The sequence below is a fragment of the Gymnoscopelus microlampas genome (assembly GCF_963454915.1).
Source record: "Gymnoscopelus microlampas genome assembly, chromosome: 13".
Taxonomy (NCBI): Eukaryota; Metazoa; Chordata; class Actinopteri; order Myctophiformes; family Myctophidae; genus Gymnoscopelus; species Gymnoscopelus microlampas.
In genome coordinates, this window is record NC_139950.1 from 21,197,078 (window position 1) to 21,221,705 (window position 24,628).

Consider the following 24,628-nt stretch of genomic DNA (forward strand, 5'->3'; position numbering starts at 1 on the left):
CTGAGCGTGCGAAGTGTGTATGGGAGTCTTGTCTCCATCTGTTCACAGTAAAATCCTGAGTGTTAATTCCACTCTTGAGTGTCCAAATGGAACCTACTTAGATTATTTATATTCTCTCAAGAATTGTATTAACACTCAGGATTTTTCAGTGTTCCCACTTCTCATCCCTCCTCTTGAATCTCACTGGTTTACCGATATCATTACTGTACATCTAAACTGTGCACACATCAAAAAGCATTGCCTCTATGGCAGGGAAGAGAGCATCACCATCAAGATGGGGGGGATTCCCAAAGGAAAGCCTGCATTATTGATGCACTCCCAGTAAACAACCTCACATAGCATGCTTTCATGCTCTTGACCTGACCTCCACATTAGTTTTTCCCCTTGTTTTTCCAGGGTGAAGTTGTGGGCAGCGCTGGTGAAGACGGCCAGGAAACAAGAAGTTTGGGACGTTTGCCGAACTGCTTGTCGATTCTGCTTGCTTTATGATGATGGAAGGTGGAACGCTTCTAAAGTTGAGAGTAAGGTTCATTGAAGCTGTTACAATGAGGATCTACATTTAAATGTAAAGCCTCCGACACTTTACCAATGGGTTGCATGTCTATAATGTCCACAGTGATAAATATTCTCTATATCGCTGTAGTAAGCTGCAGCAGCCTAGTTTATTTATTCTAATGCCAATGGGTGACGGAAGAACAGGCAGAGTTGCAACTGCATTTAGTTGCAGAGCACAGAATAAACATGAATGAAGTAACCCGACCAACCCATGGTCTATTTGATGCTAAAAGTTTTCGGACTGGAAAGTTCCCCCAGCGATACCGAGAAGATGGACAAGTAGGCCTTGAGTTGCTGTCTTTTATATGCACTTCATAAGATAAATAAATGTAGATGAGCTTGAAAAATGCTGTTCCTTGAAGTTAAATTCCCATCGAATTGATTGAGAGGGAGACAGACAGATGTTTGGTTATTGCATGGCTTGAAGCAGGAAGTTTACATGTAACATCAGGCAATAATATGTAAATGAACTGCGGAACGCATCGTTCTGTCTTGGGACAGTATCGTCTGTTTTGTTAATCACAGGGATAATAAAGAAGGAAGAGGAAGTAAAAATGGAACATTTACAAACACTAGTACTTATGCAATGGTAATTCTGGTTCTTCTTTCAGCATCAACTTATTTATTGTCACATCACAAGTTTACACCAGTTACCAGTTACATTTTAAGATTGAACATCTGGATTGAATGGCTTGAATTCTGACTATTTTGTGTAGTTTCTGTCTAAGCCTAACCAGAATGTACAGGAAGCAATGTTTTATCAGCAATAGTAGTGCTCCAATAAAAAAGCTACTTCACAACAACAATGTTGGTGTAACTAAGATATAATAATACATATATTTTGCACATGCATAGAATATCTACTACGAGTCAATTCTTTTGATTTTGAGTGTAAAACCGACTTGCTGTAGCCTGGTAAACCCCCCTCCCTCCGGAAATCTCATTTGCATTCGATTTCAGGGAGGAGTCTGGGATTGCTGGGGAGTAAAGCTGCCCGGTCCGCTGCGTGTTAGAACCAATCAGCGGCTGCTAGGGGCGGGATCATCCAATCACCTGCCAAGTAGCTTGAAAAAATGAAAACGCCGTCTGTCATCGATTCTGCTACCGGAGTCTCAGATGGAAGTAGGCTGTGAAACAAAATGTGTGTCAAGCTTCTTCCATTTGACGGAGTCAGGATAGACTTGCTGCAGAGGGATAGCGACTTGGCTAGTACTGTAGATACTGTTCCATATGCCGGATGGACAGTTTGCGGCTGATTGCCCCCCCCCCCCACACACACACACACACACACACACACAGACACAGGGTATAAACAATATCTACACCCTGGCTTCTTGCATGGCGGAGATAATGGTCCATGCCACATACAGTATATAATATAGCCTGCATATCATGTCTCGGTGTCAGTAGTAAAGAGTAAGGAGAAGGTGACGGCCAATTCTCACAGGCGTCTAATTCCAATCTCATTTCAATCCAGCAGGTAAATGCTGGAAGCAAGAGATTCACAAGGAAGGTGGTAATGGTCACAAACAGACCCAAAGCTCAGAAAGGGACTTACTCTGCCTCCTAGCGGAAGTTTGCTTCATCAATGCTGAGGTAATCACAGCACTTCTCTAACCTGTGTCCTGCAAACATGCAAACTAACCTTTGTCCTGTGTCCTGCAAACACCCCAGCACACATGCACGCACACATACGTTAAGAAATAATAGAGTAAACAAATATAGCTCATTTAGTTTTCAGAGTTATACTTGCCAGCAACATTGATTGAACTATCTGAGACGATAGGAAAATTACATGAGATATATTATATTTTTTTAGGATGGATTCACAATATGACATTGAGAACAAAGAGTGCTCACAGCAGCAGACATGCATTATGGTATTTTAATAAGCCAGGGTGGGGATGGATGGTAATATACCGGATGTTGTTTTGGCTGGTGCACGAGTAGTTATACTGTTGTACCCACATTTCATCAAACCAGTTGATTTGTTTACGTCCACAGAGACCTTAACATGGCAGCACTTCCAGAATGAAAATACAGCAGATGACCTTGCCAAGACCAGATACGGTGTCTTGACGTTGCTGCTGCACTTATAAGTGTCTTTCTTTGTACTATGGCTCACAGCTGGCTCTCTCTTGCCTTATAGGAACGTTTTTAATTCCTTTTACAAATACACACCTCCAATATGATGGCAGGGGGCTATTTTCTATTTTCATCTTTCTAGGCTCATGTTAGTTGTCTGCTGCAGTAGCCGAAGACAATCATTTCCCGTATCTTTGGTCTCTAGTTGAGTTGTAGTGATAAGTCAAGCAATTTCACGCAAATGTTCAAGATCTCTTGTATGCACACATGTGATGCGTGAGCTAGTACTAATTTCACTAATTCGTCAAAGTGGCTAATGTTGTTTTTATGTTGGGGTTATGAATGGTGCAGGTCATGTCAATATTGCACTTTGAGAGGAGAAATGTAGGCGTTTTGTTGTCTTGTTTTGGCCACCATCCAGAAGCTACGAGCAGAGGGGGTGCAGTTCAACAGCCCTGCCGTCCCCCCAGGGGAGAGAGGGGCTCATGTGTCTGCAGACGATCCACACTGGGCTGTGTACAGGTGGAAACACCCACCCATTCATACGTACACTATTGCACACACACACACACACACCCTTTCACTCTCAATGTTGCATGGTGTCCTAGGAGCCATGGTAATCCCAAGCAATTCTATCTTTAGGAAAAAATATCCTTCGGGATAATTAAAATGATGTTCACGCTTTCCCGTTTAATTCATGTATTATTTTCATGTAATAACTTAAAATAACTCAAAATGACATTCACGCCTTCCCTTTGATTAATGTATTATTTTCAAGTAATTACTCAATTATTTCCAGCAGTAATTGACTTTTGCACAATTTGCATTACTTTGTCTCCCAATGTTTTGTTATTTAGTTTTCGTACACCACAGTCTGGTAAAAACATAAAAACGGATTTTCTAATACAGTATCTCATTAGTTTTTCCTTGTAAATGATGAAGAACACGTCTCTGTTGACTGTAGTAGCTCTAAAATCAGCAGGAGCTCTAATTGCTGGAGGGCAGCACATGACATCAAATCTGCATGTGCACTGCATGCACCCACGCATATGCATAATATGTACGAGTAAGCATATTTTACAAATGCTATCAATTTAGTCTACGTTTTAAAACCGGAATAAATGCATACAGTATAATGTAAAGCAGCGCTGGCAAAAGCAAAAAAATCACAAAACCTCCCAAATTCACAGTGTTACAACATACAACACTTAAATCTATAGGATATAAAAATGCTAGTGTGTGTATTCCAAAACGTTCCCTTTGGCAAAGTCATAAATGTCGTTATAACAATAGACCTTGTCACAGGAGCATCTTCAGATTTTAAAACTTTCTTTTATATAGCATAATGATACCCCTCAAAGAATAACTTTTATCAGATCTAGAATGTTTGGTGTCAAAAGGTTTATGGGTGTTATTATACACTGGGCACAGATGCCATCTGGATAATTGCCATCTGTCAGAAGTGCCAAGGGTCTGATATTTGAATGAATTATTATTCAGTGGTGGGTCATTAGAAATCACATGCCAATACTTCATGATAGCGTTTTCATCATATAGGTCTTATGAGTATACAGTAGATAGTGAGTGATTCATGTTTTTTGCACTTCTTGTTTAAAAAGTCAGATTGTGATATTGTGAATATTATAGGACTCATCAATACACTCCCTGGCTAGGAAGTGTTGTTCCTCTGAAGCCATTGGGTTTCGGGGGAGGACTGGAATGCCAGCAGGGCTATCAAACTAACCAGTCGTGGAAACAATTTGACTTTAAGTTTTTAATTGACCAAATAGTGCATGGTCAGCAATTATCCATTAATAAAATATGTGACAAAATGCTACATTAATTTGTGGGAAATGTAACCATTCGCCTGTAAATAGCCCGTCGGTGCTGATGACCTGTCCCTGGTGCTCCAGTCATTTAACTTTGCGGTGCTAAACTTGTTAAGCATCACTTAATCACTCTTGCTATATCATTAGCACAACTCTTCAAGCAGACTTCAATGATCAGCAATGTTGAAAGTTATGTTTGAACCAATCTGTTTTATTCTCATCGTAGTTGTCAGCTTTATTCTTTCCTAACAGAATCCTCCAATTAAGTTGTGTTTCAATTATTTATGTAATACACAGTATATGCTTTTACTGTATATATTTCTGTTTAATGTATTTTCTGTTTAATGTATTATCTGTGAAGCACTTGGCAACTTTGGAAAAGTGGCATTACCTCAACTCCCTTTCTACTGTGGTAACTTTCTTTCTAAATTCGATAATCACTCGAGGAGTTAGTTAGATGTTACATTTTCTGCCTTTCTTTCTCTCGCTCTCTCCAATACAAACTGTCGTCTTCTCTTTTCCTGTGTGTGTAACTACTTAAACCTTCTTTGAAACTTTGTTGATAGGAGTCCCCAGGGGTCTAGACTTTATTCCTTTTTTCCATCTACACCAAATATCTTAACCCGAAAAAATAGCCGATCTACAAGCTCGCATCTCATTGTGTTCTGATGCGTTGTGACCTTGTAGGCCGGCTATTATCGTTGAATGTTCACCTAGTATGACATGCAGAAGCAAGGTACGAACATGCATGCGTTCTCCCCCCCCCCCCCCCCCCCCCATCAGAGACTGGATCCAAGATCTGTCTGCCTATGCCACGTCCAGCTTCCTGCGGGCAGCAGAGCTGGGCTCGGAGATCAAAGAGCATTGGGTGGTGGCCAATACGGCCGTATACCTGTGGAATTACAACAAGCACCTGCTGGTGGCTGGAGAGTACCGCCACCTCATGCCAACATTCCAGAGGCTCGTGGGGATGTTCAGACAAACTGAGGTCTATGGGTGGGTGTCTGAATCACTGAATCACCAAGCATTGCTCCTTGTTTAACCCATTCAAACCATGAAAGCATCTGTGTAACCACTTTATCCATATTTTATACTTTGGCACAACATGTGTGCAAATATTTTAATATGTATTTTTAAAGGGAAACTTTCTGAGGGTCCCTATTACAACATATTTTGAGATGGGGTTGGCGGCCAAATACATATAATTTTGGGGGTCCTTGACATGAAAAAGTTTGAGTACCACTGATATAACAACATTAGTTTTTCAGAAAACTGTTAGGATTTTGAAGACATTTGTCTCAGGTCTTAATGGGTTAGAGGTCATAGTGTTATCAAGCCTGAGGGTGATACAGTCTGTATACATTTCTAGGCCTTTAGCATACCAAGCAATGGAGGAGAGTTGTTTCAATTCACAAATATGCTAGACTGTTGGAGCTACTCCATCAGCAGTGAACACGAGGCAGACTAATTAGAACTTTAAAAAAAACTTTTACAGCCAAGTAAGCCTTGCTTCTAAAAGTTCTGAAGCGTACTGAATGAGTCACCCTATTCCCACGTGCTGTCAGAGTCACCTTTTTAAGATCCTTTTTTCAGTTCATCGTCTGAGGAGCTGTGCCTTGGTGATATAACAGAATAAGAACCATGTTAAACTCCAGGCTGTGTGAGACAGAATTAAATGTTCATGAATACTGACTGAACTGACCTAGGGCGTAGGGGTAATTATGTGAATTTTGATTCATTGATATTCCCCTGCTGTAGTATCCAAAATATTATGCAGACACATTTACTCCAATTTCATGGGTATACTGTATAGTTAAGTTATCTGAAAAAGTATTTTAGGATGAAAGCACCACATCAAGTGCATTTTTTGTCCCAAAATTTTGTGGAACACTCTTTCTGTGTTGGGCAGAGATCGTATTCTGTTTGTGCTGCTGTGCGACGCCGTGGCTCGGGGCTTCATCCAACCCCTGTGTGAACCAGATGACCGCAGATCAGCTCCGGCTGAGGACAAGGCAAAGAAAGGAGCCGGGAAGGTGATGGAGAGGGTCGGTAACCTCCATGGGGTCCCCATAGACCCAGCCGCCCTCCAGGACATCCGTAAGGCTTTGGAGGTGTGTATGAGTGCGAGCGTGCATGCGTGTCATTCTACATCTATATCTGAGCATGTAGCTGTGTGTTTTGTGCCTTTATTTATATCTGTCTTCATGTATTAGTGTTTTAGATGGCGGGTGCCTTTTTGTGTCTTGACAGAGAGTAGGTATGCAAAGGTTCACGCTGTAAGCCAAAGTGTTGAGCTGGCATGGGTGGTTTGAAGTTAATTAGATTTGTCAGACCTAAGCTCTGTGCACCGTTAGTGTGTTTCAACTGTCATATCTTTCCACCCGCCAAGAGGTCTTTTGTTTCCTGCGCAAATAAAAATACTTAAATAAAAACTGCTGACTGGAACAAACACACTTAAATGCTGATTGGGACAGATTGCTCAGAAGGACCACGGATTCTTTATGAAATATCAAAGGCGGGCTTGTGTTACGACGATGGAGAGATCGTACTTTGCATAATGTACATTGACCTGCCTACATGCGTGTGATTGTGCTCTCGTATGCTTGCTGAATAAGAACCTGTCATGGAGCTAAACTGCTTCGTACCTGACACAACAGTATAATATGATGAATATGACAGTCTGAGAGTGAGATCTGAATGGACCGTGAAAGTCATAGGAATCTCTTTGAATGCATGTTTTTCTTTACATCAAAGAACTGAAGTGTGGCTTTCCTCCATCTTCTGCCACACAATCGTCTCATATACACATTAAGGCACACATGTGTGCACAATATGCATGCATGCATGCCCCCGCAAGTACACTCAAACATACACATATGTCCCCACTATTACATGGCCTCTTTGTGCAAATGAAGTCTTATTCATCCGTTCTTGCTGCTGCAGTTAAAAGCTATTTTCCTTCTTTTATTATATTCAAAGGACCTGACAATCCCATAAGTTCATACTCCAGATGAAAGGCCCCTTTATCAGTGTATTATTAACTCAACATCTTCCTTTTTTGAAGATACAGTTAAAAATACCCTTTCAAACTGTTTCATTTTGCAACTCTCACTTTCTTTATTGAGAACACTGGAGAAGGAAACGGTGGGAGATAGATTATAGGTTTATTATAGATGAATTATTCCTCCTCCTTCGGGGCGACACAGCAGGTAAGCGGTCGACCCTTTGATCATGCATCGATGCAGAGTCAAACACTCCTGTTGGATGGTGAAGGTTCAGACAGCGGGGAGTAGCAGGGGTTTAAAAGGGGAGTTTTGGACCTAGAGTATGGTAAATATATATTACAGGGCTTGCTGTGATTGGATAACTGCGGAATAAGGTAATGGTGGTGTTGGGGTTGAGTTAGTGGTACATTGAACATGAGGATCTCTCCTCGGACCTCCCGAACCTCTGTGATAAACTCCAATTTCATGTACTGTACTGCAGGCTTACATCATAGAAGACGTGTTGTCTTGCGTGAAGATTACTTGGTCTACAGTGTTGCCAAAGACTAGCATGTGTTTACTGACTGTGTTAAGACTAGCTTGCAGATACACAACATGCTGTAACATAACACCACTTTATGAACGCTCTCAGCCAAAGTGCCTTACAGTTTTTGTCAATGAAAACACTTTTAACAATGGAGGCCCCCATGGGAATTTCACCCGCGTTGATGCCATGAGCTATGCTTTGCTAGCTATACAGAAACACGCAGCCCTACACAAATTCTTTATGTTGTCGCTTACGTACAGTATATGTCTTTCTAGCTGTGCGACTATGCCCTTCGCCTATCTAACTGCAATGTCCCAGGGGAACATGTCCCCATCGCAGTGAGAAAACAAGTTGTGGCCACATGGGTACAGATCAAGACACACCTGCAGCAGCAGATCGGTCCAAAGATGGACATTGATGATGAGGTAAACCTTATGCCCTATTTAAATGTTTTAAAAAATATATATCTACAATCTCGGCGTCACATCACAACGTATTGTGAGCTTGTACATCTGTTGTTGTATTATTATTATTTAACTATTTTGAAAACTATTTTGTGTACTGGCCTCAAATGCCATCTACTGTAATCCTGAATTTGACTACCATGAAGCAGCTGCTTTGTTGGCATGCCAATTTTCTATTCAATTAACATACAACTAATTACTTCATTCTAATGTTGCTTTTGCTTCATATGCCACTGTTCATTCATAATGTGCGTTTATGAAGCGCAAGTTAAACTGTTAATTACTGTATATCCGTTCTGCTGTATGAGCTATTTCATGACTTTCTGGTGTTCTGATTATTATGGAAGTATATAAATGTGTCTCTGATCAGCAGTAGATCTTACGTGGTCCTTTGATGTGACAGCGTTCACATGCAAGTGGTCAGTAAGATGGGAAAAACAGCTTGACAATTTGCCAGTTAAATGGTTTGATTTGTCGGCAGAATACTTTCACTGTTGGTTGACTAAGCAATATACAGTCAAATAAATCCATCTGTGTATCCATTTGTAATTCTGAGAGTATACCAGTGTAACCAAATGTACCCGTAAGGGACCATTTGGTTACACTTTTATACTTGGGAGTTAAATGAACATTGAGGATTTTAGAGGACAGTCGCCCTTGTGAAATGCTTTGAATGAATCTCTGTGAAATGGGGTCACTTTCACGCATGCAAATTAAGAAATGCAGTGTTAATATAACTGGTAATTATCTGTAATTGCAATCAATAAATCATTCATCGCGTCATTTTCCACACGACGGGAAGTCATGCATTATCGACGACATGCATCTCGTATGTATTTGGAACACATGCTGTAGCGTATAGTGAGTTTAGAATGCGGGTACGCAAATGCATAATTTACCAGCATGTAGTAAAATACTGTACATTGCTCTGTAATTATACATACAGAACCATTGTATATCCATCACAGTACTACCTACAATGATTTACTTATGTGTGTGTGCATGCATGTGTCCCTGCAGTGTATAAATGAGTCCGTGTCGGCCATGACGCGCGTGCTGGTCGGAGTGGAGATGCTCCGGTGCAACAGCAACCCCAGGCAGATGGAGTTCTCTGTACCCAGCCTCTCCACAGTATGTACCTCTGTGTGCACGCACGTTCCCGTTCTATATTGCATGTCCCGGGTTGCACGAAACAGATGCCCGGCACGCCCTGTGCGTGTAGCGCTCGGATCCTCTGTTTGTGTCTGAGTCTGTGTTAAGTCCTGTAGCGCGCCCTCATCACTATGCGCCGGGTACGGTTGCTGATGGCTTTTGTGTGACTTGAGTTGTACCGTACATTGTTCTATTTTTAATTTGTGCTGCCTGCGTTAAAGAAACATTTCATCTGTTCCCCCTGATGTGTCCTACTCCCTACCTCACCATCCCCAACTCCCTCGCTCCGTCTTTCTGTCCCCTCCTTTTTTCTCTGTTTTTTTTGTCTCCCACTCCCCAACCTTCTCCTTCCCCTTTCGCCTCCCTCCCACTCTTCTCCTCTCCTTTCCTTCACTCTTCTCTTGACCCAATTTCTTTCCTCTACTCCTCCCTCCAATTTTTCTCCATCCCTCCTCCTCCCCCTCCTCCCTTCGTATCACTCTTTGCCCCCTTTCTCCCTCCCTCCCTTGCTCGGGACTCTACCTGTTTTCCACTGCTCTTCTTCTTCTTCTACTCTCCCACTCACTCTACACCTCCTCCCCACTCCCTCTACACCTCCTCCTCGCTCCCTCTATGCCTCCCTCCCTTCATGTCAACCCTGAATCTCACCCGCCTTCTCCCTCACTCCCTTGCCTTAAATTATTTCCCCTCCCCTCTCTGATGATTTCCCAAATTCCCTTCCCTCCTGCCTCGTTTTCTTGTGCCTCCTCCTTCATGCCTCCACACATTTCCCCCCCTCCTGCCGCCCCCTGTCATCCCTTCTTTCCTCTCTTCCACCTCCCTCCCCTCCCCTCTTCCCTGTGTGACATGTTCCCTCGTTAAAGCTGGTGCGCATGGCGTCCGACTGCTTCTGGAGCGATGCGGTGGTGGAACTGCAGGTGTGGGGCCAGCTGGCTGCCTTCTGCCACTGTGGCAAGGAGCACAGCCTAGTCCTCCTCTGCACACAGAGTGCTCTGCAGCTGGAGACGGCCGCGGCTCAAAGGCTCAAGGCCGCGCCCTGTGCCCTGTAAGTGTAGCTGACCCCCAGTCAGATTACTGTGACTCATGTTTCAACACCAGTGGTGGAAAAAGTACTCACATTTTTCACTTAAGTAAAAGTATCAATACTGCAATGTAGAAATACTCTGTCACAAGCAAAAGCCCGGAATTCTAAATTTACTTGAGTAAAAGTACAAAAGCAAGGGGCACGGTGGTGCAGTCGGTAGCGCTGTCGCCTCACAGCTAGAAGGTCCTGGGTTCGATTCCCGCCAGGGACGCTGTGGGCGCTGGGGGCGTGTCTTCTCCTCCGCGTCATCAGCGCCCATACCCAGGGTGGGGTTGGCGAAAGGGCCTACTCTGTGTGGAGTTTGCATGTTCTCCCCGTGTCTCCTAGGGTAGTTAATACCCTCACAAAAACATGTAGTAATCCTGGTCGCTATACCGCCTCCCCCATGACAGCCGGGGCGCCTGATGGAAGGGAAGGGAACTGGTTGGAATAACGTGTTCCTTCCACGCGCTACGTCCAACCAGGGAAACTCCCCCCTGTCAGGTGACAAGAAGGTCAGTTGGCTCTCATGCACTGAAGGAAGCATGAGCTCGGCCCTGGCCTCCCTGGCTGTGGGGGACTGGTGTAGCGCTGGTGTAGGGCTGGTGTAGCGCCCAGGATCACTTAGGAAATTGGCACCGGGTGAAAAAAATGGGTTACAAAAATCGCGGGATAAAAATTATTAAAAACAAAAGTACAAAAGTATTGGTATCAAAGTCTACTTAAAGTACCAAAAGTAGAAAGTACTCATTGTGCAGAATGTCGCATTTCAAGTTTTCAAATGTATAAACATCTTTTGAAAATAGCAGATCTACAAGCTCACAATGCGTCGCGATGCTTATCATGTTTGATAAGCCTGATGCAACGCATTGTGAGCTTGTAGATCGGCTATTTTCAAATGGCCGAAACGTATATAGGGCTGAAGTGGTTAATGTATGTTTTGTAATAATAATCAAAATCTACAAAGTAACATAGTAACTGAAGTTTTCAAATAATTGTAGTGGAGTAAAAGTACTAAATTTCCCTTTGAGATGTAGTGGAGTAGAAGTAAAAGCATTGGAAATACTCCAAATACATCAACATTGTACCTACAGTAAGTACAGTAGTTCTGTTTAAGATACACCCAGAATTTGGTTCACTCTAACCCCCTTTTTTGGGCTTGTTTCTCATGAGGCCTGTAGTTGATGTGAATGCTGGCTGTGCTTATGTTGTTGGAAAAAGTGGGTGTGGTTGAGATTTTTTTTCACGAGGTGAAAATGACACCTAGTGCCCATGAGAGAACATTGCACTCAGTGTTTGCATGATCTTATTTTTTTCTTAAAGTTTGAGACGACCACAATGGAAGAATTGGTCTGAATAACTGATGTACAGATTGATAACTGATAAACTACTGTTCCAGGTACGGTCCATCTGCAGTGAACGAGATGTTGAGCAGTGCCGCCTGTTTGAGGGGTTTGAGTTTGGTCCATGAGTCTAATGGTGATCCACGCAGTTACACCGATGCTATGAAAGTGCTCCTCTCCAGTGTTAGGTGCTGCTCACTACATAAATTAATACATTTTTCTAGCCTTTGGTATATCCTTGCATGTTTGATAAGCCTGATTTATACTTTGTTGCGTGCTGGCATCGCCCACCGAAAATAGCTTATCTACAAGCTCACAATAGCTTATCTACAAGCTTTCAGTGTGCAATACAGCACAAAGACAAATATAAACCAGGCAATGCTTTTTGGTTTCTTTCATCATTATTGCAACCATCTCTGCTCCTCTCAGCTACGCAGAGAAAGCTGAGGACCTGGCACTGTGCACGGCGGCGGCCAGACACTACTGGAACACCTGCCTGCCTTTGACACACACCCCAGCTGAGAGATGTCAACTCCAACAGCCCCTTGAGAAGATCCTGAGTGCCCTGACCATCACCGGCAACAAAGACACTGTAATGTGTAAAATCCCTGGGGGAGAAAAAAAAATTGCACTGTACACAAGTTATCTAATCTCTCTCTGATACAGTATGTGCTTCTGGACTATGGAAATGCTAACTGCCCACAATGAATGGACGATGGACACTGAACCCCCTATTGGCCATGTTCACACGCCAGCCATTTTCCTCATACTTGGAGGGTGGGAAACCACAGGAGGGTCAAAGTGACTGTATATCAAGCACCTTAAATGCAGAGTGGCGAACATTTAACGTGGCGTTACGATTTTGGGCATGTCATTATAGGTGTCATTCCAAAACAGTTTTTTTTCCACACGTGAAGTAAAAAAATTAGTTCAATCTAGAATTTTACAGTCAGAGGAATTATTGCCAGCACTTACAGAAATGTCCTTCAGGTAACTTTATTTAATTGGCACGGGGCAGGAAATTGAACAACGTGCAGTACGCGTTTCAGCACAAAGCCATGCATCTTCACTGCTACACAATCAACGTATAGCGTTGAAGAAGACTTTGTACTGAAACGCGTACGTTGTTCTGTTTGCCAATTAAATAGAAGCACCTGAAGGACATTTCTGTGAGTGCTGTATTTTATTAATCAAGGTCATGCATTGTTCTCACTGTAATGTACATGTATCTGCTGTCTCACTGTAAGCACCCACTCCCCTATCGAGGTTAAAGGCTCTAACGTGTTGATGCTTTTCTTCTTTTTTTCTCCTATAGAAGCAGGAGGAAGTGAAGTACTTGACAACCCTCACTACGGTGCCTCCTGGGAGCTCTCAGCCTGAAGCATCAAGTGAGTTTGTAAAGGAACTTCAAATACTTACATGTATGGCTTTTCAGTGTCTGTGCCTTTTGTCAACGGCTTTATAAATGTGTTATCCCATACCGCAGCTATAGTTAGAGGGCACAGAGAACGTTATTCCTCCCATGATAGAGAAGTAAGCTTTGAGGTCTGCAACATTTTGCATGTTGTACAGTGTTTTGTGCGTCTGCGCAGGCTAGTGAACCCTGAGCACTCTGTGTGCTATGGAGAAAAGATTGCGTTGGAAACTCATCTTGTGGGCTTTATTTCCTCTGTGTTTGCACGTGTGTGTGTGTGTGTGTGTGTGTGTGTGTGTGTGTGTGTGTGTGTGTGTGTTTTTGTATGTGTGGGCGCATGTACAGGTGAAAATGGTTTGACCGTTCGTGTCGCAATTTACAGCCTGCTGTTCTACATCCACATGGATAGATCAGACTGGAAAAGTGCGTTGCAGTTGCTGGACAAAGCAATCAGAGACATGCCTCGAACTAGGCACCGTCTGTAAGTACAAAACACACAATAATCTATAATCCATAGCTGAATGGGTAGAGAAGGCCGTCTGGGAATCAGAAGGTCCCTGGTTCGCCCCTCCCCCGGTCGCCCCAGTCTACATGTCAAAGTGTCCCTGAGCAAGACACTTAACCCCCAACCGCTCCCCGGGCACAGTACTAAGGACTGGTAAATGCAGAGTAAACTAATTTAATGTAAGTGCAGTGACAAAAGAAAGACCCCAACGGAGCGGAGACTATTCATATTTATCGCACGCCGGTGTCACTTGCTGAAAATCTGTTTCGTTCGGTAAGCGACACCGTCATCCTAATACGTTTTAACCCATTAAGACCTGAAGCCGATTCTACAAATGTCTTCTAAATCTCAACACTTTTCTGAAAAAACCTATGTTTCTATATCAGTGGTGCTCAAACCTTTTCTTGTCAAGGACCCCCAAAATGATATGTATTTGGCCACCGACCCCCATCTCAAAAAATATTTTGTTCCAGGGACCCCCAGAAGCAAAGATTTGAGTTAAAAATGTTTGCTTTAAAAATATATATATTCAAAGATTTGCACACATGTTCATGATTTTTCAAAAATAGCAGATCTACAAGCTCGGAGCTTGTAGATCTGCTATTTTTGAATAGCCAAAGTGTAAAATCATGCTTTTTAGCTCAAATCGAAAAATGACACAGATGCGTTCCAGGTCTTAGGATAAATAGATAGATACAAACTTACTGTATAGTAGCAGTTTTTTAGCATGTGTTTTACAGATTTTCCAAATAATCATATTAACAACCAGCGTTTCCTGCATTGCTTGGCGACGATGACTCCTTTGGTTGACCCCTGTGAATATTTGTATACATTGCATTGTATGCTCAGTCTTTAAATACACAATCCATATTTACTCGCTCTTCTTGGCGTATGAAAATGGGTTATAATATGGCATTGATTTTATCATGCCGTGGTCCCCACATCATGGCTGTGTTATCCTCTCTGTTGGCCCAGGCTGCTATATAAACACCGCGTGTTGACGCGAGCGAGGCTCGGGGAGAGTGTGTCGATGGACATGCAGAAGTTCAGGGACGAAGGCGAGATCTACTGTTCTGACATGTGGCGCCGGGTGGCTCTGTGTGCCCGGGACCTGAGCCAACAGCTGACCTGTTATCAGAACGCTATCACATCTCTGGTGGTAAGAGCTAGAATAATACATTAACGAAATGCAATTAAAGAAAATATTTCAATTAATTATTAATTCATCATTAATTCTATCGCTATCACATCTCTGGTGGTAAGAGCTAGGATAATAAATAAACGAAATACAATAAAATAAAGTATTTCAATTAATTATTAATTCATCATTATTTAAAAAAAAATGAAGAATCTACAAGTGAGCTTTTAGATTTTCCCTATGTTCATGTTTTTCTTTTAAGCCATTTGTCAACAGGGGGCCACAGCCAGAGGCTATAGCTATATGGGGGTCCTTGGCATGGAAACGTTTGGAAACCCCTGGACTATTAGCCTGTTATAGTATGCTTCACTATAGTCACTATGGTGAAGGATGTTAAGAAGTCTACATCGCCATCTTGTGGCGCCAACATGTCATTACATGTATTTTATTTTCTATTGAACTGAATAGATAATGTTGTTCTATAATGTCCTATTTTTCAGAATGTTGAGAGTCAGTGGCAGAAGGTAGGCTTTCTGCTGGAGTTTGGAGAGTGGCTTTACAGCCAAAACTTCCCTATAGCCGATACCCAGAACCAGGTCCAGTGGGCCATAGACATTCTTCTACATATGGACACAGCACAGGCAGAGGGAGAAGATGGTTAGTTGCTAAATACTAAAAATGTATTAGGTCATGAGGCCGATGCTTATTGGATTTGCCAATTATGATGGTACACCCTAATTCCCCAGACAAACCTAAAGTGACGGAGGGTAAACATTTGGATAGTTCCCCTAGAGGTAAGCATGGCCGATCTCGAAGAGGTTTCTTTGCTGTGTGTGTGTGTGTGTGTGTGTGTGTGTGTGTGTGTGTGTGTGTGTGTGTGTGTGTGTGTGTGTGTGTGTGTGTGTGTGTGTGTGTGTGTGTGTGTGTGTGTGTGTGTGTGTGTGTGTGTGCGTGCGTGCGTGCGTGCGTGCGCGCGTGTGTGCGTGCGTGCTATATAGTTGTAGGGACCCAAAGTCTCCACAAGTCCATTGATAAACATTTGCGACCCCAAGACAGGAAGGAAAGTGGTGGAAAGTTAAAATGGCATTTTTTTTAATGAAAACATTGTTTTATAGTCCTCATAATTATAGTAAAGGTGTGTGCTACACATTTTGGTGTGCTACAGAAATATATGTATTTGTTTTACATGTTTTCACCATTATCATAGCCTGAAGGAAAAAGGTACATAATGATGTGATTTGAGATAAGGGTCAATTCACAGCTCTGTAGTGTCAGCTATTATATATTTTTTTCTTCAATGGAATTTTTACACTCCATGAAATTCTCAAAACTCAGCAAATGTTGCTCAAAGGAAAATGTACTCCCAAAGGATGACTGAAAACAACCAAACAGATCAACAAACATCAGAGGGTTCTGAAAAGCACTGCTGGGTCGCATCTTTGTTTTAAGATGCCTACTGTGTACAACCCTTTAAATATTCACCATGAATAATAATGTGAAAACGCAAATAAAACAGAAAACAGTTAGGTACAGTAACAACTATAAAGCCACAAGCAGCTTCATTAACCACTTGAAACCTAGCATCCCTTGGAACATCTGTCGAGAGCAGACCAAGTACAGAGCCAAAGGTCAAGTTTATAAAGTATTGAGGGTTTAAGTGGTTAAGGGGAAAAAAAGTCAAAGCTCCTTTGCATTTTGTGTAGGAGAGCTCACTTGTGAGGCACAGCCTCACCACCAGCATCCATACTCTGTCTGGAGTACACAAGAAGGACGTAATGCTCTTCCTGTGGCCGTGATGAGGTGCATTGTAATAGAGATGGGCGAAGTTTCTGATGAATCAAGTTTGAGTCAGAAATGCTGTAAAACAAATATCAGTGTTAATCTAACTGATAGAGTACAAATGTAACATTGCAATAAGATTTGAAAACGTAATGCCTGTGGGTAAATAATGAACAGATTCTGCATTAGCAAATATAGAGATAAAGATTTAAATACATCATGTGTGTATTGTAGAGGCCCAGTCTAATGATGGTGTGATCCCAGTGAAGAGCGAGTCGCTGGTGGGAGTGCAGGGGTCTGTGTTCATGCCAGTGTTTAAACTGAGGGAGGTGAGGCGTCTGGACAGCCTGGTGAGAGCATACACCTTGCTCGCTGTCATGGAGGGCAGGACCTCACCCCAGTACCAGCTTAACCTTCTCCGAGCCTATACCTTTGTCCTGCAGATATGGAAGGTAAGGGGAACCCAACACACAACCACCACTTCTTTAGTACAAAAACATTTTAATGTGTGTTCAGTACTTTGCAAGTTCATAAACAAAATTAAAAGCTGTGAGGTCTTGTGTCTCTGCAGGTGTCTATGGCAACGGTGCATGAGGCGTTCAACGAGACGCCGAAGAATCTGCCAGCTCAGAAGTCCCCCTCCTCTGCCTCCAAGAAAGACAAAAGCACAGACAAAGACAAGGGCAAGGCCAAGAAAGCTAAAGACATTCAGCCGGTAGGATGTAGCATCACTGTTTCCAATTCACAATCAGTAACAAACAATATTTCATCCTTTGCTGTTTTCATTGAGTTTAATGTCATTTTTAACTTGAAATGTTTCCTCCTCTTGTCCCCATTAATGAATGATGGCGCTTGTAGTCTTTAGATGACCAAGGCCATTTCCATTTTCTAGACATCGATTCAGCTCATGTCTGTGTCAACAACATGAACCTGTCCTGTACCTCCAAAATGTATGAAAGAAAAAAGAAAGATTTGAAAGGCTGGTTATAGAGTGATTGAGTGTGTGTCTAAAATTGGGAAGGCGTTCAGAATTAGAAACATGTCCACTACAGCTCATTTTCACTGCTCCCTTTCATTATCTGGCCAATTAATATCGACATTGCCCTGTTGCCAGTGTTGGGTATCTGCCACTCTTAATACAGTTCTGCTGCAAGCCAATACTAATAACAAATGTCATTCCCTGCTATCATACGCGTGGCCAGCCTCCCCCCACTGATGAGAAACCTAAACGTCAGTGCCAGGAGGAGGTGCTTCCTACCAGCCCAGAGGAGTGGGCCCGCTACGCCTGTCCTGATGAGGCCCGACAGAGTTTCAGAACCAACCGCAGCCCCCACTGTATCAACGCACACAGTATCCCCAAGGAGGCATGGCCACACACACACACACACACACACACACACACACACACACACACACACACACACACACACACACACACACACACACACACACACACACACACACATACACACACACACACACACACACGCTCCACCCCATTACCCTCGTTACCCTCGCTGTGATCCCAGTCATTCCCTGTGGCAAGGTGTTGTGTTTGGCCCAATTATCCATGCAGCAAAGATTGTATCACTTGGCGACAATCCCAGGGTTGAAAGCTCAGCAGCTGGAAACACCGACCCTGGTGTTGACAAGCCATTTTTTGTGTTAACCCAAAGGGCAGGTGGACTGAAGTGGTAGAAATGACACATTATTCTGTTGAGTTTATATGACTAAAACATCAGTGAGATTCAAACATTTTGTTGTGTAATAACTGTTGACTAGTTTATAGTGAGTGGTTCTCAATCGTTTTAATTTCAAGGACCCCCAGACTGGTATGCATTAGGCCACGGACACCTAACTCTGAGACTGTACAAATGTGTACACAGTTACAGACCTGTAAGGGTCCATTTGGTTCCCAACTATGAATTATTTAGCTGGGGACCCCCTAGAACCACCTCAAGTACTCCTGGGGGTCCTCGGACCCCACTTTGATAGGGGATACACAGGTCATCATTAACACATTGATGTAACAATAATGATTTATAGCACTTCTCCAAGAAAGGTTACACAGTTATGTTTTTCCCCATCTGCCGGCAGACTCAGTGCCTGTTCTATCTTGATCTGCTGGCAAAGGAGCTGCAATCACTCTACCTCACCCACCTCACTCTACCCATTTTGCACCTTGCTGAGATCATTGCTCATGACCTTGTAGACAGGAGGAGCCTCTCTGACCTCTACCGTCTCAGGTAAGAACAAGCCTGTATGAAGTTTCATAGTGGTAACTGGCACTGGCTTGATTTACACCTCATTAAACCTTAAACCTGCACTATATATGCATGTTGGAGTGCACTGCCACACAGTTCTGCGTGAAGTCAGTTTAGAGTCTACTTACCCACGATACTATCTACACAGTCCACAGCCTGGTTTTTAATAATAGTTGTACCAGCCTGTCAAGACAAGTAGTGCTGCCTGACATGTCTCAGGATAAATAAATCTCCTCTGCTGCCTTCTCACAGTCAACTCGACAATTCAGTTGCAGCACATACAATAGCATTGTTTTAAAGTCTTGATTTGTTCTCCCTTTGTTTCTCAAGCTGTTTGCTGATTGAAAACACAGAGCTCGTCCAAGAGCTGCTACTGCTGTTGTGCCATACTGATATTTTTCAACCTTAGAGATATACTTCTTCTAGACTAATGTAGCCAGACGTTCATGTTAGTGTTGTGCCAGTCCAAGAAAGTCATCTGGCTCAAGTCATTTTTCAAGTGGCAGAAAAGGAAAAAACAATCAGCAGTGGTATTTCTCCACCCAATCACAACACAGAGCGATGCACTTTTTGTTGTGTGCCATTAATTGCTGTTGTGCCCACATGGGAATCAGAGGGCAGCTATAGGAATAGAAAAACCCTGTAGCCAACAAGTGGCTGTTACTCTAAAGCAGAGATAAAACACTATATTCTTTCTTGAAACATCCGTTGATTTTGACTACATGTGCTTGATGTCCTGGCAATTCTAGATGTACTGTGAGTGACTAAATAATAACTGCTTTTGTGTGTTCCGGTTTCCTCACCTGTTCAGAATTGTGAGAATCTGTTGTCAGTTGGGTCTAGAGACATCTTCACCGTACCATGGAAAGCTCATGAATCTGTGCAGCATCCAAGAACAAGAGCAAATGAGGTTTGTCTATGAAGGGACTCGTAATTTTTTACACTTTGTGCTTTCATGAGCAATGTAATTACATGGTATCCATGATTCCAGGTGCCGCAAAGCCATGGCTCTTCAGCAAGCGAGGAGGGGCTTGGACACTGATGTCAATGAGGTCAGTCAGCTTCGGAGAAAATGTACTGACGTAAATGACCATACCGTTGACTTTTCACAATGCTTACTGTGTTTTACTTTTTCTTTCAAGGAAGCCATTGTTTTCCGTTCATTTCATTATAGAATGAAATTCAACTTGCAGAGACTTTTAAGTCCTCTGCAAGTTGAATTTATGATGATTTCAATCATCATCGTCATTAGAATAATGATTTATGAACACAATTCTTATGTTCATGACTCATTAATGGTGAAATAATTATAATTCGGAGAAAATAGAATAAAACATGTTTATCACCTGAAAGTTTGAATACAAAAATTGCTAAATCTTGCAATTACTCCAAAATCTCACAAATGGCGGTATGCTTTGGAAAATGGTAAGCATTATGGCAATTACAGTACAGTGAATCATTGTCAGTGGGATAAACATGCCAGACCACATGATATGGTTGTATGTAATTGCTTTTCACGCTACACATGTCCCCTATCCCTCATGTGATTAACGAGACACATCAAACGTAATGGAACATAATGGGACAAATTCAAAGCATGTTCTTTTGCTCAACACAGTGAAAAACCCTGGCCAGTGTGGGTCTGGAGAGAACGGCTGTTGATAATGTCTCTGCACTGCAGCAGCCATTCAACCTCACACCTCAGCAGCATAGCATGTGGCTATCCTAGCAACAGTACACAGTAAAATCCCCCCCAAAAATCCAAATGTACACCAAATGTACACTCTCAGAGTTAAATTAATCACTGAAAATGTTACTGTGAATACTGTATCCTAGCTACTGTAGCTGTATATATCACACTGCAACATCAAGTCTAGCTTGCCTAGTAACAAAGGTAAGAGGCAGCATTCTGGTACCTTGGTGCAACAAGTTTTGATCGTTTTCACTATCTTTATTGATTAAATCTGAGAAGAAAAAAAACTTAAAATAATTATAAAAAAGAGAACCACGTACACAGCGATTTGGTCCATCCCACTCTCACTGGTGTATATTTTTTAGCGGTCCCTTTCCCTGTAACAGAACCCTCAATCCCCTACGAAAGATCGTAATGAGTTTTACTATTGACGAGAAATATATGACACTAGAAATGAAGGAGCCTTTACTTAATCTTGGTTTTATTATAGTGGTGAGCATGATTGGCAAGCACCCACCAATAATGGCTGTAGGGATTTATGACCTAACTGCTTTTTTATAAAGTGACGGCAGTAAAATTCTATTATATCAGGTTCATAGGAGTTTAATTAGTTGTGCCTTTAAAGTATGGATGGCTTTCATCACGGGTGTCAATCTTGTGAAATGACAAAGATTACTTTTTTCCCTCAAATGTATTATAGTTAATGAGGATTGTTAATAGTTTTTTCTTTAAACATCAATATATCTTTTGCTCAACCTTGATTTTATGTTCAAATCCCATTAACAAAGAGTTATCCTGCTCTTTATGTCATGTAGTGTTTGTTGTCTCCGCCAGGCCGAAAGGCATGGCGAGAGAGTATGTTTTACCGTCCGTCCGTCCGTCCGTCCATCTGTGAGCAGCTAATCTCCGGTACCGTTGGCCCGCTCGCTGTGAAACTGTGCCCACACTCCCTGGATGTCAATTCAGAACCTCTGCCCCACATTTTTTACATGGGCCTGTTATAGCGCCACCAGGAGGCCGATTTGTGCAAAACTAATTTTTTGATATTACTCCTACAGATTTTATCCAAACATCACGCAAATCAGTACACAGTATCTCTATAGTCATGTGATCAACACGGATCTGTCCGATTTCCCATATTCCTTTGGCTAAGGTTGGCTTCCAAAGTTTGCAGGATTGCTCCGTTTTGAACAAAATGCCTCAAATAATGAACGCAGCTTGCGATTTCCGTGAAATTTTACACTCACATTCCCACTAAGCCAAGGAAGAAATGCCACCCTTTTCACATTGGCCTTCTATAGTGCCACCAGCAGGTCTAATTTAGCAAAACACATTTTTGGAACAAAATGCCTCAAATCATGAATGCAGTGTCCGATTGCCGTGAACGACAGGATAGTGTGGCAGTGGTGTGTGGTTTGCTGTCAGAAGTAACTGGGGAGCCACAGGGTGCAGCAACCTGTAATCCTTATTCAAGGTTTATGACATGATCTCTGATTGGCCCTTGGGCAGTTAAGTCACAGGCCATTAATCCCGCCCACTCCCCTCCCCTATCCTTTCCTTTGGGGGGGCGGAGCAGAGGTGATAATTGACAGGCAAAATCCCTCAACAGCGACACCCGCAGGCAAAGATTTCTTTTTTCATTGCAGTTGAAAAGGCTTTAGAAATGTTAGAGAAAAACACCTGCAATGGCTAACTGGAATGGAATTTTCAGTTAAAACTTTATACACATTTGAAGGACCATGACAAAGACTTTTAATGTGTTGTAAAACGAAATGTCATGAAACCTTTAACCTGTTTAAATGGAGTATTTTAAACTGTTGAACACTAGCGTGCCCTATTCTGGGCATGTCGGACATTCCCAACACATCGCTTTGTGACGTGTTGTGAGCTTGTAGATCAGCTATATTTGGTGCAAGATTTGGTGTACATTTAGGGGAAAAGGAGGGGGCCAAGGAATTCACCAGGAGGAGGACTCCAGGGGGACTCAACTGGTCAACAAAGTATAGGGTTTAAGTGGTTAATAATGTTACCTTCTGAATTGTTTCAACCCATGGACCACCCACATAATTTGTATACATGCGGCATACGCAGCACATGCATGACATGCTCATGTATGCACATGAATTCACATGACAACTAGAAAAAATGCTCCTCGGAGCACAGGTCAGGTAGGTTATTGTGGCCTCCTGGTGGCGCTATAATAGGCCAATGTGAAAAGGGTGCCATTTATTCTTAGCTTGAATGTACGTAGATTCAAATTCAATTGAATTTGTCTTGCACCGAAAGCTCAACGATTCATGGTGTTTTCACAGCAGTGCTGTGTTGGTGTTTGTTTTGATATATTGTGTTTTTGATTGAACTGAAAATGAATTTTCCACAACCCTATTGTTTTCACAGAAGGAGGTGGACCACCCGGGTGGCTCCGGCCGGCAGAATGCTGAGGTGTGTGCTCATGGCATCTGGCTGGACAAGGCTGAAGTTTGTCTCAGCATGGGGCTCTATCAGCATGCCAGGCAGCTACTGGCAGAGGCCCAGCTGGTGGCTGTGGTGAGTTGAATCAGCAGGAGAGCGTGACAGGATTTTTATTGTGTAGTATTCATGCACTCTGGTGGTTCTGTCGTGAAACCTCACTTCAAAGTAGGATCTGCTGTCAAATCCTGCCGTTTGTCTGTGTGGATTGGGAGGGATCAGATGTTATTTTAATAGTATCTGTGGTGGAGAGCTGGGCAAAGTAGCTGATTCACTTACAATAGTGTCTTACTGTGGGTCTTCTGAGAGTACCACAAGGGTGTGATTTACCTAGTCTCACGTAGCCAGACGATCAGAGATTTACTGATACGTTTGGTGACATCTAAATTCAATGGTAAAAACAATTGAGATTTTTTTTTTACAGTTACAGAACCAATGCAGAGAATTCAGAACGGTCCTTCATATTGGGATGGTATCAGTATTGGTTTTCAAAGCAGTGCTGGATTTCATCCCAAGTCCAAATGAGCGTCTTCTCTGCAGCGTTGCTGCTCCAGTCTTCCACATCAGCTTTCCTTGACCAGACCTGTCATTGATTTCCACTGTAGCGAACTTTGCTTCTTGGAAAGAATTTATTATTTTCGCATGCTGTAGGCTCAAAGTAAGAATCACACATGGAAATAAGGATAAAAGTCAGAACATTGCGGTAATGTCCAAACTACTTGTGGTTGCGTTTTTCCACTAAGGCTCATTCATGAAACAGCTAATCACCATGAGCAGTGGAATTCCATCTCCTTTATTAGACTCCTTAGAGTCAGGTAACGTAACCTAGGTACCCCTACAACCCTGCCACAAATGTACTAACCAGTACCAAAGGAAAATCTAGTCGTAACGTCAGATTTACAACCTCTTTGTCATTAAATTGTGACCTGGATTGGAACGTAACAACAGTATGTGGTGAACTTTATGTTATATATACACTAACTTTATCAAACAGGTTTTAATTTAAAACACACACTATGATATACAGTACAGTACCTGTTCACCAGTATCTATCTATCATTCAGAAATCTGATGACAAGGCTCTCTCTCTGCATCTTCAGGAATGTAAGGAATTTGTAAGACTTGTGTGTATGTTGGGGGGGGGGGGTTCCTTGATGCTTTCTTACTCTATTTTAGCCTGTCTATGAAGCAGTTACTGCACCGCTTCTTACTTAATCCATTAAGACCGGGAGTTGTCATTTTAAGATTTCTTTGGGCTATTCAAAAACAGCAGATATACAAGCTCATAGCGCGGCACCGAGTGCCTCACTATGAGCTTGTATATCTGCTATTTTTTGAAAAAAA

The 24,628-nt window shown here is 42.5% G+C and overlaps 1 protein-coding gene across 1 annotated transcript in view; it reads left to right on the forward strand.

The window, feature by feature from the left end:
* cfap46 (cilia and flagella associated protein 46) overlaps window positions 1–24,628 on the forward strand; it is a gene marked incomplete at its 5' end in the record, with an annotated part of 75,921 nt that overhangs the window by 17,763 nt on the left and 33,530 nt on the right. Inside the window, 21 exons of the mRNA XM_084076051.1 lie at window positions 397–521; window positions 2,036–2,151; window positions 3,050–3,162; window positions 5,253–5,465; window positions 6,379–6,580; window positions 8,276–8,425; window positions 9,485–9,595; window positions 10,480–10,661; window positions 12,079–12,210; window positions 12,452–12,614; window positions 13,338–13,410; window positions 13,782–13,917; window positions 14,917–15,100; window positions 15,580–15,736; window positions 17,093–17,310; window positions 17,430–17,573; window positions 18,061–18,222; window positions 18,956–19,104; window positions 19,934–20,032; window positions 20,114–20,174; window positions 23,213–23,362. Of these exons, the coding sequence (XP_083932177.1) occupies window positions 397–521; window positions 2,036–2,151; window positions 3,050–3,162; window positions 5,253–5,465; window positions 6,379–6,580; window positions 8,276–8,425; window positions 9,485–9,595; window positions 10,480–10,661; window positions 12,079–12,210; window positions 12,452–12,614; window positions 13,338–13,410; window positions 13,782–13,917; window positions 14,917–15,100; window positions 15,580–15,736; window positions 17,093–17,310; window positions 17,430–17,573; window positions 18,061–18,222; window positions 18,956–19,104; window positions 19,934–20,032; window positions 20,114–20,174; window positions 23,213–23,362 (3,040 nt within the window). The remainder of the gene's footprint in view (window positions 1–396; window positions 522–2,035; window positions 2,152–3,049; window positions 3,163–5,252; window positions 5,466–6,378; window positions 6,581–8,275; window positions 8,426–9,484; window positions 9,596–10,479; window positions 10,662–12,078; window positions 12,211–12,451; window positions 12,615–13,337; window positions 13,411–13,781; window positions 13,918–14,916; window positions 15,101–15,579; window positions 15,737–17,092; window positions 17,311–17,429; window positions 17,574–18,060; window positions 18,223–18,955; window positions 19,105–19,933; window positions 20,033–20,113; window positions 20,175–23,212; window positions 23,363–24,628) is intronic.